The sequence below is a fragment of the Rissa tridactyla genome, chromosome 13 (assembly GCF_028500815.1).
Source record: "Rissa tridactyla isolate bRisTri1 chromosome 13, bRisTri1.patW.cur.20221130, whole genome shotgun sequence".
Lineage (NCBI taxonomy): Eukaryota > Metazoa > Chordata > Aves > Charadriiformes > Laridae > Rissa > Rissa tridactyla.
Window position 1 is genome coordinate 3,951,454 of NC_071478.1, and position 16,691 is coordinate 3,968,144.

At 48.8% G+C, this 16,691-nt stretch overlaps 1 protein-coding gene across 2 annotated transcripts in view; it reads left to right on the forward strand.

Moving 5' to 3' along the window:
- CORO1C (coronin 1C) overlaps positions 1–16,691 on the forward strand; it is a 61,081-nt gene that overhangs the window by 39,755 nt on the left and 4,635 nt on the right. For both annotated transcript variants that reach the window (XM_054219337.1, XM_054219338.1), the window contains exons 3-8: positions 3,541–3,663; positions 10,869–10,998; positions 12,866–13,047; positions 13,632–13,751; positions 14,392–14,496; positions 15,701–15,846. In XM_054219337.1, coding sequence (XP_054075312.1) covers positions 3,541–3,663; positions 10,869–10,998; positions 12,866–13,047; positions 13,632–13,751; positions 14,392–14,496; positions 15,701–15,846 — 806 coding nt within the window. The remainder of the gene's footprint in view (positions 1–3,540; positions 3,664–10,868; positions 10,999–12,865; positions 13,048–13,631; positions 13,752–14,391; positions 14,497–15,700; positions 15,847–16,691) is intronic.

Sequence of the window (16,691 nt, forward strand, 5' to 3'; positions counted from 1 at the left end):
TGGCAGCAAAGTTGCAAACCTCGTGGGGTTCTTGCGGCAGAGGCGTCTCTTTAAAGGAGTTGTGTTTAGAAACATTAAATTTGGTAATTTTAAAAGCTGGCTTTTTTTTTTTTTTTTAATACCCTACTGCAGGTTTCCTGGTCTTTCCCTTTTGGCAACCCCCCCTCCCCCCCCCCCCCCAAATATTGTTTTTAAAGCTGTTTTGTGCACAGCTAATCCCACACGATGCCAGGAATAGGGGTCCCCCTGCTCCGGAGAGGGGAGCGCTGCCGGGAGGAGGAAGCCTGCGGTGTAGCCTGCACGGACGGTATTTACAAAACTGGCTTAGAAGAGGTGGTAAAATCACACATCTGAGTTACAACCAGTTCATTTCTTACCCTGCCGGGTGGTTGAGGGGAAGGTGTGCTGGGTCACGCCCTGGGGTGGTGACATGAGTAACTGTCTTTTGAAGGGTCACGCTTTCTAATGAAAGTGTGTTGGTTTGTTTGTGTTGTTTTTTTTTTTTAAAGTGGAGCAGATGAAGTGCATCTAGAAGCGTTGCCGAGGAGAGCTCTTGCTCTTTGCTAGCTGTTCAGGGAAGCACCGTGGTTTCCTCTGCCCTGCCAAAGGTGTTTTTGTGTCTCTGACCACAAGTCAGTGGCTTCTCTGAAAGCGCTTGGACTTCTCCTGGCTGAACTGCAGCTTGGAGCAGCGTCACCCATTCTGCCCCTCTGCATCCTTATTTATTCTTATTTTGCTGTTTTGGTGCCGTCCTTTGTGGACCCTGGTGAGCAGCTGGGTTGGTTCTCTCAGGCAGGATTGCCGTGCCCAGATGCAGAAGTTGGTGCCGCTGGGCTGCGCATCTCCCCTGGCGTTGTCTTCCTCTGCCAGCCCCTGGGGAGCCGGTGTGTTACCGGCAGCGTGACGTCTCCTTCTCTTGTTTGTACTCTGCTTGCTTGGCTTCGTAAATTTTTGTGAATCAATACGCTTGAGGTTGCTTGAAGTTATTGCATCTCCCACGCTGCTTCTAAATAACATCTCATTTTCCCCATCCTTACTCTTTCTGTCCCCTTCTTAGAAATGCTTTTCGTATGTCACTATCCACATCCAGGCGGGAAAAGTGTCCACTTTCTGGATGATGAAGGTAATAAGCACCTGTTCACCTGTAACACGGTGCAAAGCTATTTCTGCTCAGTGTGGTTTAACTTCCCCTTTGTGCATCTTCAACTTCTTCTTGATCCAGATGGCTCTGGCCCACGAAACGTTTTCTGTCCTTGTCCCCAAAAGCCACCCCTGTGTGTTGATCTCAGATTCCTCATCTTGGTGACAAGACGGAGCTTGACGCTAGTTTTCTGCTTCACCTGCCGAGGGAAGGGGACGCGCTCCCCCACGGGAGCTGGAAGCCCATGGCTGCGCTGGTCCCTTCTGCTTTCGGCCATCAGGAGCTCACACGGAGCCTCCCTCATCTTGTTTTCCTCACTGCCCTCGGAGCAGGGCCGTTTAGTGAGCTAATGGATGTACAAGATAGCTGTTTTTAAAAAATGAGCTGCATTTTAGGTGATCAAAAGCAGGCGGTGGGGTTGCCTGGTCGCTGCGGTCAGCCGGCTGTCACAGGCAGTTGGGTGCTGCTGCTCGTGCTGTTCAGGTTCATCGTGATCAAAACTGAAAGGTGAAGTTTCTGGTTTAATTTGTTCAAATTGAATATTTTTGTTCCTCCCTCCAGTAATAAATTACTGTAAAAAAACTCTAAACTAAACCGACAAGCACTCGTGCAGCCTGCAAATAATTAGCCTGGGCTCCTCTTAGAGGATTACTCTGAGCCCTGCCCAGGAGCAAGAACAGGTAGTCACTGACGTCTTGCAGTATTAAGTTGTATTTTTTCTTTTGATTTAGGTCTATATTTGTATTCAGCCTGTAATGCGACTTCTGAAATATGTTCGTGCACATATGCTCTGCATGGTTCTTTTTTAATTAGATAAATTAAAATAGATGGACTATGCATGTCAGTTGGATGTATTAATTTTTTAAATCCTATTTCACATTGTGGCATCCAAGAGGAATTACACAGACTTTAATTTTTGAATGTCTGGTTTATGGCTTTTCATCTACAACACTTTCACTTTTAATAAATTCAAAAGGATTTGAATCACTGAGACAAGTCTCTTTTTTTGAAACCTAAATTTGGCCACTTGAGAAATAGTGGTTGTTTTGTTCCTGTAACTTAGTCTGGATCTGTATCTTGTTTTGTTGTTAGTAGAGGTCTTCAGGTCAGTAGTCTTCAAAAGCTGGTGTCCAGCATTATTCCGATCCTTTGTACGTAAGACAGCGTTGAATAGGAACAGCCTTCCGCATGGAGATGGGTAGGAGGCATATATTAAGAGATGTCACCTCCAAGGTTGGGGAATCTTATCACTGAATGGCAGAAGTGAAATGCCAACCATTTCTTCTGCATGTTTAAGCACGAAAGAAGATGGCCCCGTCCCAGACCTCCTGTCTCACTTCTCCCATCGCTCATGAAAAGGCCATCGCGGCATTCCCTGGAAACAAAACCCCCCGGAGCGGGAGCTGGGCTCTCGCCCTGGAAGTGCGGGAGTCTCCTGCTCACCCTGCAGCTGCTATTGTGTGTCTTCAGTATTTTAAATACTGCTTCTTGTGTGTACAAGACTTGACCAAGGGAGATAATGATGATGAGCTAGAGTGATTTTTATTTCCTTTCACACGGAGGAAGCTGGGGCATTAGGTGCATCAGCGGTTTGGGGGGGGGGTCAGGTGCTTCAGGCTGTTGAGGGACTCCATCAGCAAAATGGTTGGCAAAGTTGGTTTCTTTGCAACAACCGTGTTGGCATCACTAGGTTTGTCTCAGTTCAAACGGGAACATCTCATTAGCTTGTTTTCTTGGAAAGTTTATCTGTGTAATGGGCTTGACTTGGGCAGCGTGCTGGTGGCCTTTGTCCTCCAGTCATAGAGAGGCAGGTACAGGTCAGGGGTGGCCGCGGCAGTCTACGTCGGCAGTATTTGTTCCTGAAAACAATATTTTACTCTGCACAACTGTGTCCTAAAAACTCTCCATCACAGCAAAATACTTCTATGATGAAAACAAGCAAACTTGGTAAATTCAATGACCAGCAGCACTCTGCAATTAAAACTTCAGCTTGGTTACCTTTAGCTGTCGCTGGCTACTGTTGAGAAGCACAGACAAAACCAGAGCTTCACCGGGTGGGCAGAAACTTCTTCCTGAAACATTGGGGATGGACCAAGGGATGGCGTCACAGCAAATGCTGAGATACGGGCAGCAAAGCATCCCTGCATCCCAGGGGGAGCAGAGCCCTCGGTGCCGAACCTCTGAACCTTGCCACGCACCGTCAGGACTTTGCAGCTAGTTGGTGCTGGAGAATAGTCGCTGGTTCATTTCTTCTGCTGATCCATGAGATGATTCAAATTTCATGGAATTGTGAATGCTCAAAGAGTTAATGCAGAATTAGGAAGCATCTTCCTCCACTGTGTGAGATGTGCTCTGTGCTGGCTGTCTGCTACAGCTCTCTTCTTTGTTTCCTCCTTCAGACAGGCAGAATTGACAAGTCCTACCCAACAGTGTGTGGCCACACAGGACCGGTGCTGGACATAGACTGGTGTCCTCATAATGACCAGGTCATCGCCAGTGGCTCTGAGGACTGCACCGTCATGGTAAGTGTATTTAATTTGTCTTGCGGGGCGGCGTTTGCTTCACGCTCAAAATGCTGCTGCAAATGACACTTGTATGTCTGAAGAGATCTACACTGACACCGAGGGCAGAGCCCTTGCTGGTCATGGGCATTCTGCAGATCGCGTTTGGTCTCGGTTTAAGAAATGATGCTGCCTTGGCTGCAGGACCTAGCTAAAAATTGGAGGAAAAATAGCAGAGCAAGCTTTATTACTTGCGTAACAGCAGAATTTGGCCTCTCGTAACTGGCACTTTCTTCTCGCGTCATGTTGGAGAAGGTGCAACCTCAGACTTCTGAGAAGAATCTCGTTAGCACTGAAGTGGCACTTCAACTTGGACTTGGCACTAATGGACTTGGCCTGTGTCTTCCTGCCTTTGTCTTCAGTTGCTCTTCCATTTTTCCTTCACTTGGAATTTGTCTGATCTTTGGGAAGAGGAAAGGGAAGAAGATGCCAGTCAGTGGTGAGGTGTTCTGATTTGTAGCGCTTTGCAGAAGACAGAGGTGGTTCCTTACCTCAAGTATCCTAATGGATACAGTGGTTTGTGTTGGGAAGAGGTGGGGATTGGAAGGGAACAAGCCCATCAGGTTTCAGAATTGCTTCAGCCCTCGGTTTAAGGGTGACACTGTAATTTTTTCTTGTACCTGCAGGTTGTGAGTAGATGTCAAAAGGGCTTTTTTAAATAAATAAAAACCGATCCAAATTCTGCACCTGCCAGCCTTGGTCCTGAGACCTATTTTACCTCAGTCAGAGCCCACTGAACAATAGACGACCTTGCTCCATGATGGATGTGGAATACCGTGTATGCAAACACAGCAGAATAAGTGAAAGAAAATCCTTGTAGGATGAAATAATGCCAAATAACTTCAGTGATCTTTGGCCATATTTAGAAATGCTGTAGGCTGAATGTTATATTGAAATCTTATTATAGATCATGTCAGATAAATTCCTTTGCTTCTGTTCGTCGTTAAAATGTTTGGGAGGGGATTCATCCCAAGAGGCTTATCCTGGGACAGCTCTTGCCTGTGATCTCTCAGTCTTGGAAGCTGAAGCATGTTAACAAAATGTACTATATTTAATATTAAACAAAACAACAAGCTTCTGTGTTTGTAACGTTCACTACTGGGCTAGGACTAAGCTTTGAAGGATGCAGGAATGTTCCTCCAGAAACCGGGATCCAGAAGGGCTGCGAGGCAGAAGGAACGGTCTCTGAAACATGAGCATCTACAGGAGCAGGCGAAGCTGAGGTCCATAGCTGCCTTCTTGGAGGCAAAATAAGTCTCTAATCCAAGTGCAATGAGAAGTATGTTGCGAGGCTCCAGAGGGATTAAATTATGTAGAAAAACCAACACTGTTCAATTACAAGTTTTCCAAATGCTCCTAACATAGACACAAACTGTCTGCGAGAACCCGAGCCTGCAGCTCGCTGCAAAGAAGCTCGGTGGGGCGCGGGTTCACGGCAGGTTGTCTGCTCCGTGGTTGCTGCTTATCTGCACACACTGAAGCGTGAGTGAGCTTCCCCTCCGTCCCCGGAGGCAACGCGCGCGTGGACAGACACGGCGGTGTAGCTGGCTGCGAGTTTGCACGCTTGGGTTCACGTACGGTACCTGCTGGTGTGACCGCGTCTTGGGCGGAAGGCAGCGAGCAGCTGAAATGAGTCCTCGAAGGAACGAGCATATGCACCTCATGATTTGCAAGATGTTAGGTACGCGTTAGCTGGAGGTTTACAATGCAGAGAAGCTGAGTGCCAGCAGCAGCGATGAAGAAATCAAAGAGAACTAGCTAAAGACTTAAGCTGAATCTCAGAGAATCACAGAACGGCAGGGTTGGAAGGGACCTCTCCTCTTAAGTATCACATAACTTCTGATTGGAAACGATGGATCCCAGATCACTGGGACAGTTAACTGGGCTGGGCAGAGCTAGAGTATGTAGCGTGAAGAGCAACCCTGGCCTGCACTGTTTGGAAACAAACTGGATGAGCTAATGAGCCTTCCCACTTCTAATTGCTTTTCTGTCCTGGCACGGGTAAATTAGCATCCTGTTTTCTTTGCTTTTCTTCAGTGAAGGCTTTGGAGTCCTTCCTGAACAGCCTGTCACTGAATAAACCCGTGTTACTTTAAAGGAGATGTGGTTGTTCATCAGCGCTGAGCTCTTCATTAGCCAACGCGAAATGAGAAAAAGCGACGTGGTAGAGGAAATCACGTGGCTTTCTGCAGAAGTGCTGGCTGCTTTTAAAAAAATACCGTATGTTTTTAAAGACCGCCTGTGCCTTGGCTCTCAAGGATTTAGGATCTTACCCTCTGCTACGAAAGATCTCATCGATATCAACTAGATACGAGTTGAGGGAGAGAGCATGGCTTTGAGATGCTCTCTGACCAACGTCTCCGGGACGAAGAGGGCTGATTCCCTGCAGCCTTGGTGTTGCACGAGGAAGGTTAACTTGGCCCTTTCAAAAGCTCGAGGCATTTTCATATAAATAAAACCTCAGATTTGTAGAAGGTGGCAATACCCTGTGAGCTGCCTGTAAAAAAACCTTGAAGAGGCATGCTATTTGAGATTGTTAGGCTCAGGGTTGAAATAAGGGACTGGGAAAGAAGGCGTCGTTTTCTGATGCTGCTGGGCTTTGTAGCTTGGACAGCTTTAGAGGTTTAACTGTTTGTAGCTGCATCGAGATTTTTCTGGTGAAAGGCGCTTGGCAGGTGCGATCTGACAGTTTCAGGTGATGCGCTCATTAATTTTGCTGTCACATCTGACGCATTCAGAAATTACTTGGAGGTAGAGAAGACAAAGATGGTGGGGGACAATGCTTAGGAGAGCTCCCCCTTGCCGGGCCGCCTCTGTGCAAGCCGCCGTGCCTGTGGGTATAAAGCCCATCACTGTCTGATCCCAGCGGAGGAAAAAGTAGAATGGACCTCTCCAAAACACCGCCTGCTTTCTTCTCTGTGGGAGCGTGGGCTCGTGGAGGAGCAGACGCTCTTCCTTCGTCCCACGCCGGGTATTCCTCGGGGCACGCGTTGGCCTCTGTCCCCTCCTGCCCTTGCCAGTTTGAGTGCGAAGCCAACGGATTCCTTTTGAGTCAGCTGGCAAATACAACTCGCGTGAAGTGGCTTGAGATATAGTGAAATGCTTGTAATCTGGAAGTATTTCCTTTTTTTTATGCCTTGTTCTCAGTTCTCCAGAACGTGGCCCATTTCCTATGTCCGATGTAGCGTGAGAGCCCTAATGAGACAAGCGATGCGGTGTAGGTACTGGCAGTAGCCTCTCTGCCCCATTTGCTGGTTTCTTGCCAAATTTCTCTCTTCTTTTGCAGAAGTCGCTCCCAGAGACTTCCTTTACAACCCTGTGGCATGCAGATACCTTCTGTGGCCTCTTCGGGTGTTCTCTTTGAAGAATGATTTTCTTGTGCCAACAAATAAGGAATTAGTTAAATATTCATGCTTGATATTCTGCTCAATGGCTGTAACGTACTGCAGGGTTGTTTTTTTTAACGCGGCTGGAAAATGTTTGGTTATATAAAGGCTTGTAGATGCTATCAGATGGCTTTTCTCAGATATGGAAAAATCTGCTTCATCAGAAGGTGAATACTAATGAGTTTGCGTCTAATGGGCAGAGTAGAGTTCCTTTGGTTGAGCAAATTGTTTTAAAAATTAAACCAGAGCTTGCAATGACCTGGGACACCAACCTGATGGCAGACAGTTAAGACGGGGTACCAGGACAAGATGAAGCAGGACCGGCCAGCTGCGGAGAAGGTCTTGCAGCTGCGAAAAATGGATGGACAAAGTGCCTTTTCCTGCAGGGGCAGGATAGCGGGGATGTAGATAAAACCCAGAGCTCAGACTAACTCATTTCCTCATGAAATGTGGATATTGAAATGTAGAAATTGACTTAATCTTCTCTGCAGGTTGGTGCAGAGCCAGAAGACACAGGTTTTGATTCTCTTTAAAGGGTATAAAAAAAAGTGCTGAAAAAGCTTGCTTTTTTTTTTTTTTTTGTCTTCTCACGTGCTGTTTGTGCAAAACCTTCCCCCCCTCCTGCTCTTCCTCTGAGACCCAAACCTCTACACACCACCGTGGCGTGACTTCACTTCCTCGATCGCAAACAAACCAGCCGTGTTAACTTTTTAAAAAAAAAAAAAAAAGGAAAACAACACCCCGAAACCCTCACAAGTGGGAGAGCTGACAAACCTACTGACATCCAATTTATCATGCAATATTTTAAGGTTTCCTTTGTGCACTCATCGCGAGTCCTCACCTTCAGCAGGCTGGGTCCTGCGTCCCAAGTGAAAGTTCCTCGGTTTGCCCCGTGAATCTCATTCCATCCCGCGCTGCAGACAGACACCCCACCCCGCGCAGGAATGAGGGGGCCAGGTCGCTCGGGAGCGTACCCTGACCTTTTACACTCCGAGCTTTTTCTTTTTTTTTCTTCTTTGCAATACCAAGCAGGATTATTAGGTCAATGGTTTCTGTAATCTGCAGAGGATTACGCTGGTCTGCAGCTGCTGTAAACTATAGGGGCTTTCCCTTCAAGGAAAAAAAAATAAAAAATCTGTCTGTACTCCAGAGGCTTTTAAAAAATCCTTTTCATTGGTATTTTGCCTCTAATACCTCCCTTTCCTCTCCCACCCCCTGCACTCGCTGGCTTGTGTTTAAACTCGGTCCTGGAGTTTTTTGGCATGCAAGTTCCTTTGCCGTGGAGCTGATCTTGCAGAGAAGGATCCCTGCACCGTTCCCAGCTGAGACAGCACAAACCAGGAACGGGATTCTCGGGAACCCGGTCCCTTTGCTCCAGCTGCCCCTCGGCAGGGAGGGAGGTTGGCTCCAGCTGCAGGCGTAGAAGCTGCTCTGGCCCTGCTGCTGTCCCTGCGTGCCTTGTCCCCAGGTCACACTTAGACCAGAGGTTGCGATGCTTCTGGCTCTTTTTGTGAATGAATTCAATTTTCAAAGCTTCCCCCGCAAAGAGAGTGGGGCTGGGTGAGGTGGGGCAGGCCGCTCGGCCACACCATTTCTCTCAGGGGAAGAAATGGCTGTGCTCATCAAGACTTGCCATTTTAAGAGCCCTTAGGCTCTTAAGACCCTGGAATAACCAGGTGTCTGGCTCCCTGCTTAATCCTTGGTGTAACGTTGACTTGCGTAGCTCAGTCTTGGCTGTCACGGCCTTTTCGTCTAGTGGAGAAGTGGGTTTGGCGGGTTTTTTTCTGTTTTTCATTCCCACATCAGCTGTGTCCCAGCACCCACCTGCCAGGCAGAGCTGTTGGACCTGAGCTGCTCGTGTCGAGCATCCCCTGCACTGGTGTCACCTAACGCCCCTGGCTCTCCTGCTGGGGTCTCCCAGCTCTCACATTCTCTTTCCAGCTTTTACTGGTTTAGGTAATATCTGTTTTCTGCCGCATTATGTCAGCGCTTACAATTCTGAGGGCTTTGGAGGTGGTTCATCTGAGAGAGCGGCATACGGGTACGACATTAAGTGCAGGTACCAGTTTTAGCAGACTGACGTTAAAGTCCTCCCATCAGCAGCCGTGTTCCTACTGTCAGGTTGTTACTCCCCGACTGGCAAGGAGCGAGCTGCTTCTATAAAAATTGACGGCTTTGTAACCCGGTTGTGTCGTGCGATGGGCAGGTGAAGTGATCTGTTGCGGTTCCCAAGGTGTGTTGTGTTTCAGCACAGTCCTCGGAGAGCGAGCTGTGGCTGCAGCCGCTGGCGAAGCTGGCGTGGGACGGGAAGTGAGCAGGACGACAGCCTGCTTCTCCAGGCCAAACAGCTCCAGTTTGCCACCCCGTTCTTAAAACGTGATTGCTGGGGAAAGCCCCGGTTTATGTCATCTCGTTGCTAGCGCTGTTCCATCAGGCAGGAAGACAAAAAAGGGATTTTCAACCCTTGCAGAGAAATCCTCTGCCGAGGTTGTGTGCCCGTCGCAGGTCGTTTTTCCTGGGATGCTGAAGGTGCTGGGAGGGACGGTGCTGAGAGCTGCGTTAGTGAAAAGTGAAATCATTTTAGGGTTATTTAGAGGCGAGCTGGTACGTGCTGAGAATTTTTGCATCTCGGTGGGTTTTCTTTAAGCAGCAGCCATCCCTGCGAGAAAGGAGGAGCTGGGATTAGCGCAAAAATCCGCGTTGCCCTCACGCATGTCTGTCTGCGTCGCTTCCGAAATCCGAAATCCGCTGGGCTCCCATCTGCTGGCTCTGACAGCTCGCTTGGGCATCGTGGGCAGGGTCTGGAAAGCCCTATTCTCTTCCTCCAGAAAAAGCAAACAATAGAAGGCAAAGCAAATGTGTTCTAATGCTGCCACCTATCTATAGGTAGCTATAATTGCTCACTGATGGGCTTTCTATTTAATTTTTTAATACGCTCTGTGTAGGTCAAATTCAGTTCAAAGATGATTGTCCAGTGCTGAATGGCAGGAATCGTTGTAGTGGGGAATCGGGTGACGGGTTTTGTCTCTCCCACCCCTGGTCCCTGCCAGTTTCAGAAGCTGCCGCCTCCGGGTGCGTAAACCCGCTCTGATTCCGCAGCTGGAATTCCAGTGCTCTGCGATCCTTGGGGGTCTGCTCCTCCTCCCGAGGGCGGTTTCCTGAAGACGCTTGCAACACAAGGGTTGTGTAACCAAGCAGGCAAGAAGCGAACGGGCAGTTTGCTGCATTCACAGGTAGTTTCTGCAATGCTGACTTGGGCTGCTTTAACCTTTGCCAGGACTAAACTGCTCTTCCCCAGATAAACGGCATCTGAAAGGAGGCTCGAAACCTAATGAGAAAACTCTAATTGCTGGCGTTTCTGAAGGAATAAAAAGCAGGCACCGGAATAGCTGCAGTATCGTCCCTCGAAGGGGCAAGTGTAATTTGAAAAGACAGCAGCTTGTTCAGATGGAATTTGAGCTGCGAGGCAAATTTTTTTGAATCCTTCTCAGGCAGCATCTGAGACAAACGGATCTCTGGGCACAGGGCTAATGGGGCGTTTGCAGCGTAAGTAGCCAGGGGTTGCGTGCTGGCAGCGTGAGCTAGGAAGGATGTTACGCACAGAGCAGCCGAAGGTTTATTGGTGGCTGGGAACGATTCCCTCCCCATTTCTGTCTTCCTGTTTGTGTTGAGAAGTGTCAGCTCCGACTTCTGCTGTGGCATGGCGCAGGATGCAGACGAGTAACGCGCTCTTCAGAGGGGATGGCCCTTGGCTAACCGTCTTTCCTTTCCCCTTTCCAGGTGTGGCAGATTCCCGAGAATGGACTCACCCTGTCCCTGACAGAGCCGGTGGTAGTGTTAGAAGGCCATTCCAAGAGAGTCGGCATCGTGGCTTGGCATCCGACGGCACGCAACGTGCTGCTCAGTGCAGGTACGCTGCGTCAGGGCTCTGGGGTCAACAAGCGTCTCTCCCTCACGTTCTGTTTGCACACCCAAGTCTTTTGGAGAAGAGCTCGTTGACCCCTTTTCCTTCTTTCCTCTCCCAGCTGCTTAGGGCCAGTGAATCACAAGACTAACGGCAGTGCCTGGGAACACCGGGACACGTGGCTCACAGCCCCGTCCTTATCTTGGCCTTTTCTTGTGTTCAGTTGACAGGGATGAGAACCAAGAAATTGTCTGGAGACATGAATTACAGTATTAAAATTGTTCCAGACTTTATTTGATCTGCAGGTTTCATCCGCTGATGGCTACATCTGCACTCTCCTCATCCCTGCTTTCATATACTTTTATAAAAGGTCCAACTGTTTCTCCTTTTCACTGATCCCTGCAAGGTGTCCCAGAGTTTGGCTGTTCCTTCCACAAGCTTTCATTTTCGGCATTTTCCAAATTGTCTCCTTGACTGGTAAGGTCTATGCAATGATATTCTTTTCACCACTGAAAAACAGTCCCATCATTATGGAAATTAAATGGCTAAGTCATTATCCATTAGCATGGTCTGAGGCTTTCATAGCGTGACCTTTAGGTTAGAGCCCAATAAAAGAAGCCAGTCCTTTCAGCTGGACTGGCAGATGAGCTGTGTGTTTTCTCTTAATATAAATGCCTTCTGAGGTATCCGTTTTGATCTGGTTTCCCCAAAAACGCTTGGAGTGGCAGACCTTGTGGCAGTTAATGTGATGAAACTCAGTGTGAGAACACGTAGAAGGAGAAGGTGATTTCTCTTAGACTCCTGTACTCACAAGCAGCAAGATGTGTGTGTCCAGACAGTCCAGCCAGGATTACTCCTAAGAAATGCAGAGGAGAACGGATGCTGCAGGGTGACAATAAACTGATTTGGGATGTCTTTCGTGCCCCTTAGGAGTTCAGAGTGATTGTTATCTTTTGCCTCGTTACATTGGGAGCCTTAGGAGAAATTGCTCAGTCACACATTGTGTCTCCTTCCCTTACCTGCTCCTCCAGTCCTGTTCTTTCTTTTGCTTTTCTGCTTGTCCTCGGCTTTATTCTTTGTCTTCTTGCTGTCTGGTCCTTTAACAAAACCACCCAACTGATGGTTGTAGTCCATGTGAAACTGCTGACCTCAGCTTTTGCTGCCTGCCATTCTTTTTTCTCTTTGTTCTGCTGTTTCTCCTGCTGTCACTTGCCTGTTTTCCATCCGTGCCACTTTTACCCCTTCTGCCACAAATCTCTCTGACCTGAGAAGCAATGACTGGCTGCCAGCCAGCGTTCTCATGTGTAGAGTTGTCAGAACATCGCCTCTTTGCCCTTGGCACCTCTTGCTCGGTAGTCCTGCAGTTGAGCCGAGACCCGAGAGCTCCTGCGCAGAGCTCCTGCAGTACCAGCGGCCAGGCCACGCTTTCACAGACCTCCTTCAGCTGCGCCACCACCTCCTGCTTTTCCCTTCAGCTTCCTCTCTGCTGGGGACCTCTCCTGTCCCTCCTGCCTGCCCCCTGCACGCAGGCAGCACCTTGGCTGGGCTGGTGGCCATCTGTGGGAGCAGTGCCCAAACACTCCCACATAAACTGCCTTTGTCTGGGACAGCTGCGGCACCTCCGAGAAGGTGCTCACCGCTTTCAAAGGCGGAGTTTCATGCCTCCTCTGGCTGCTTGGTCCCCGCTCTGAGCCTGGATTTGAGTGAGGATGTCCTGCCTGAGGCTGCACGTGATGGTGCACAGAGCGTGTTTAAGAGTCAGCAGCTGAGGCTTTGGAGCTGCAACAGATTTTATTCCTTGTTCCCTACAGCTGGGTTTTTTTTCTTCTGTGTACACCGTTGTTGTGACCTTAGCTGTTATTTTCTCTTTTAGGTTGTGATAATGCAATCATCATCTGGAACGTGGGAACAGGTGAAGCCCTCATAAACCTGGATGACATGCACGTCGATATGATTTACAATGTGAGCTGGAATCGCAATGGCAGCCTAATCTGTACAGCTTCCAAAGACAAAAAAGTTCGAGTTATTGACCCCAGGAAACAAGAAATTGTTGCTGTAAGTTTGCGTGATAGTTAAGGAAGCAACTGGGTTTCACTCCAGCAGAGAGTTAGCAAGACCGTATAGAGAAAGAACCTTTTCGCCTAGTCTGTACCATGTTTAGGTACGTTTTTCAAAGTGAGGAAAAAATTACAGGAGGAATAGCAGTGGTTGAGATTTGTCTGGGTTTATTGAGATTAGTGTTTGAACTAGGATTTTAGGGCTGGGTTTTAAAACCTGCAGGAGTGTAATTCCACATCTAATCCTTTTGTATAATTACAATTCCAAAGTTGTGTATGCGAAGTGGAGATTTAGCAGGCCTGCATGTGTGCCATAGCTTGCAAAGAAGTCTTCCTTCAGCCTTGCGAGAGTCTGATAGGCAAAGCTGAAACGAGCCAGGAGTGACCACTTCTTTTGTAGTTTAGTAATTGGTTTCTTCCCTCAAGCGTCAGGTAAAGATAGTTGGATGTTGCTCCGTGTAGTCGGCATCCTGCGTGGAGGAGCAGTGTGTCCTGCCAGGGATTCTGTGCAGCTGGAAGAGGAGCCACCGCCAGGTGGGCGTCCTGTTCCTTGCTAGAGGCTGATCTGTAAATCTCTTTCAGGAGAAAGAGAAAACCCATGAAGGAGCCCGGCCCATGCGAGCCATTTTCCTCGCCGATGGAAACATCTTCACAACTGGCTTCAGCCGCATGAGCGAACGGCAGCTTGCTCTTTGGAATCCAGTAGGTTCCTCTCCCGTTATTACTTGGCTGTCGTAATGTCTGCTGAGTTACTAGCCCAGACCTGCAGCCACACACTACTTTCATAGCTCACGTTATTTGAGCCTGTTCCCTCTTCCATCTGCTGCCTGCTCCTGTGCAGGCGTCCGGTGCCGGAAGGTATTGCCGTCGTTTAGGCTGGGTGTTCAATCAGTAGAGGAAATGAGTTCTCTTGTATCCATCCCCGCTTTACCACGGGCGGCGGTGAAGCTGGGAGCTGCACGTTTGCAGTGTCTGAGAGGGTGTACGCAGAGAGCAGAGGTCGCTTCGTTCTGTACGTTACGCGTGCAGAGCAAGACGGCGACAATCCCGCCACACTCGCCACAAGACACTCGCTAATGTGACTGTGTCACATCTTTCCCTTGACTTTGTGACTTTTCTTGGGTCCTGCTTTTGTTGCATTTTGTGATTAAAATGTCCCTGGGGAATGAATAGGCTTGTGAATGTTGACAGCATTTGTTATTGTGACACACAGATCCTTCGGGGGTGGTGGAGACACCGCTGCATGTTCACTGGCTACAAAGAACTGTTAATAGTTTAGCTCTTATTTTAACATGAGCTTTTCCATTCTTCATTAGCATCACTGGTGTTTTTTTGTTTCCAGAAAAACATGGAGGAACCAATAGCCCTTCATGAGATGGACACCAGCAATGGAGTCCTGCTGCCATTCTACGATCCAGATACCAACATTATTTACTTGTGTGGCAAGGTAAGGAGAAGCTTTCGGAATGACTGGGTGTGTAGAGGGAGACTCCTGTGAGATGAAGGATGCCTGTGAAATGTTCCCCGCGTGTCTCGAGTGAGAAAGGTAGAACCAAAAGTTAGCGCTGCAGTGATGGTCAGGGCTGCAGACAAATCAGGCTGCTCCAAAATTGGTTTGATCCTCGCTCTGCAGGACCGTACAGAGAGCCTGTGAAGTCTGCCCTGTGAAGGTCTGGTATGTAATCGGATGTTTCTTTGAGATGGATTTACTTAGGTAAAGCTGCTCTTACTGCAGCAAGTCAGATACCATCATCAAAACGTCCTTTGTTGGTGTTGACCTGAATGATTGTTCGTTAGTGTGGGAGGAAGATACATTTTAGATGTTATCCTCCTTGTGCTTAAAGACGATGGAGCATGTAGCAACACTTACAGTAATTTTGTGGGGTTAAATAATAGAAAACTGGAATCATGTGCTCCTTTCTAAAAGCAATTTGTAGGCATTAAGTGCTCCAGAGTGCCCACTTCTGAATGCCGCCGCTTTGGACTTCCTACAAACAGGAGCCAAAGACAAGACAAGATGAACAAGTCATTACAAAAGAAGATCCGTACAAGTACATTCAAGAATCCCATCTTTGTAAACAGCTAATGAGAAATAATTGTTTTATATCTGCTGCCTCTTCTGCTGTTTCAGAGATGCTAGTGTAGTAGAGTTGCCTGGAATCAAAGAGAAAATGCTTTGTAGCCTTTCTGCCCGACTGTGACAGAAGGTTTAGCTTTTTCACAAGAGGAGAATGTGGAAGTTGACCACCCCAGTCTTGAAGCAGGAGCTCAAGTCACTGTACTGCAGGAGTTTGAAGAACAGCATTTCTCCCTGAGAAGCTGTTCAAGCTAATGTACTGGTTACGGTAGGGATCCGCTTTACGGCAGTTCTGCTAATGCCGTGTGGATATCGAGAACACGGCGCCGTGCTGTCTGATAGTGACTGCTGCGAGCAGCTTGAGATGAGACACGTACGACTGGCAAGCAATGGAAGTTTTAGCCTGGAAAAAAAAAAATAGCTGTAAACTGTATTACTCTGTGGCGGCGTTCCTGGAAGGAAAGGCTATGGGGTGAGACCAACGGCTGCCTAGCCTAGCAGGGAGCAGACGTGTGGGCACGGGGAGCACGAGCCCCTCCAGCCTCTGGAGTGGCCCTCCTCTCATCTCTTGCAGGGTGACAGCAGCATTCGCTACTTTGAGATCACGGACGAATCCCCCTACGTTCACTACCTCAACACCTTCAGCAGCAAAGAGCCGCAGAGGGGCATGGGGTTCATGCCAAAGAGGGGCCTTGATGTGAACAAGTGTGAGATTGCCAGGTAAGGAGAGGGGCTGTCGGGGAGGGTGGTGTCATCTTAGCGAGTCACCCCCGTGGCGAACTCAACCATTCAGAAATGGAAAAGTCCTGCCACTGCACCTGGGCAGTGCAGGCGCGTTCCTACAGTGCACGTCAGCCAGCTTGCTGCAGGCGTGTGGCAGGAGGGGAAGGGGCCGGGAGCCTTCTGTAAAACCCTTTGTGTTTTCACCCTTGGTGTGCCGGCAGACCAAGCACTGCTGGGCGTAGGGCCCCGCCGTTGGAAAGACCTCCCGGCCACACTACTGCTTTGTCGGGACCTGTGACGTGAAGCGATACTTGTGCTGGGCATAACATGATATAACCTCAAAATATGCTGGGACTTAGGTTGAGTCTGTTATAAACGAGTGGGTGATACCTAGCAGAATACATTGTCTGCAGAAGACTTTGCACCAAGTTGGTTACAGCCTACGCTGTCAACATACCGATGATGAACTTTTGGTGCCTAAATCTGCTGTCAGCCTCCAGCTTGTACACAGCAAGCGGCCGGGGAGCTGGTTTCAGGAATTTAAGGAGTAATTACAGCAGCAGGGCAGTGACCAGAGTGCAGCTCTGGCAAAGGAAGAAGAAGGCACCTCGGGAAAGCAGGCTTGGGTCACTGCAATGGCTTGTGTCACACCGCTGGTAGGGAGCGTGCTGGGTGTTGCCCCTGGAAGCCTTTTGATGCTCCTTTGATTATTACTGAAAGGAGGAGCCCCTGAAAGGGAGCAGAGCCCGCACTTGCCTGAAGCACATGAATGTTTCAGCCGCAGTGCCTGGTGGCCAGGCTGAGGACATTGGAGTTAGTGGCACTGGCCCCAGGCAGGACTG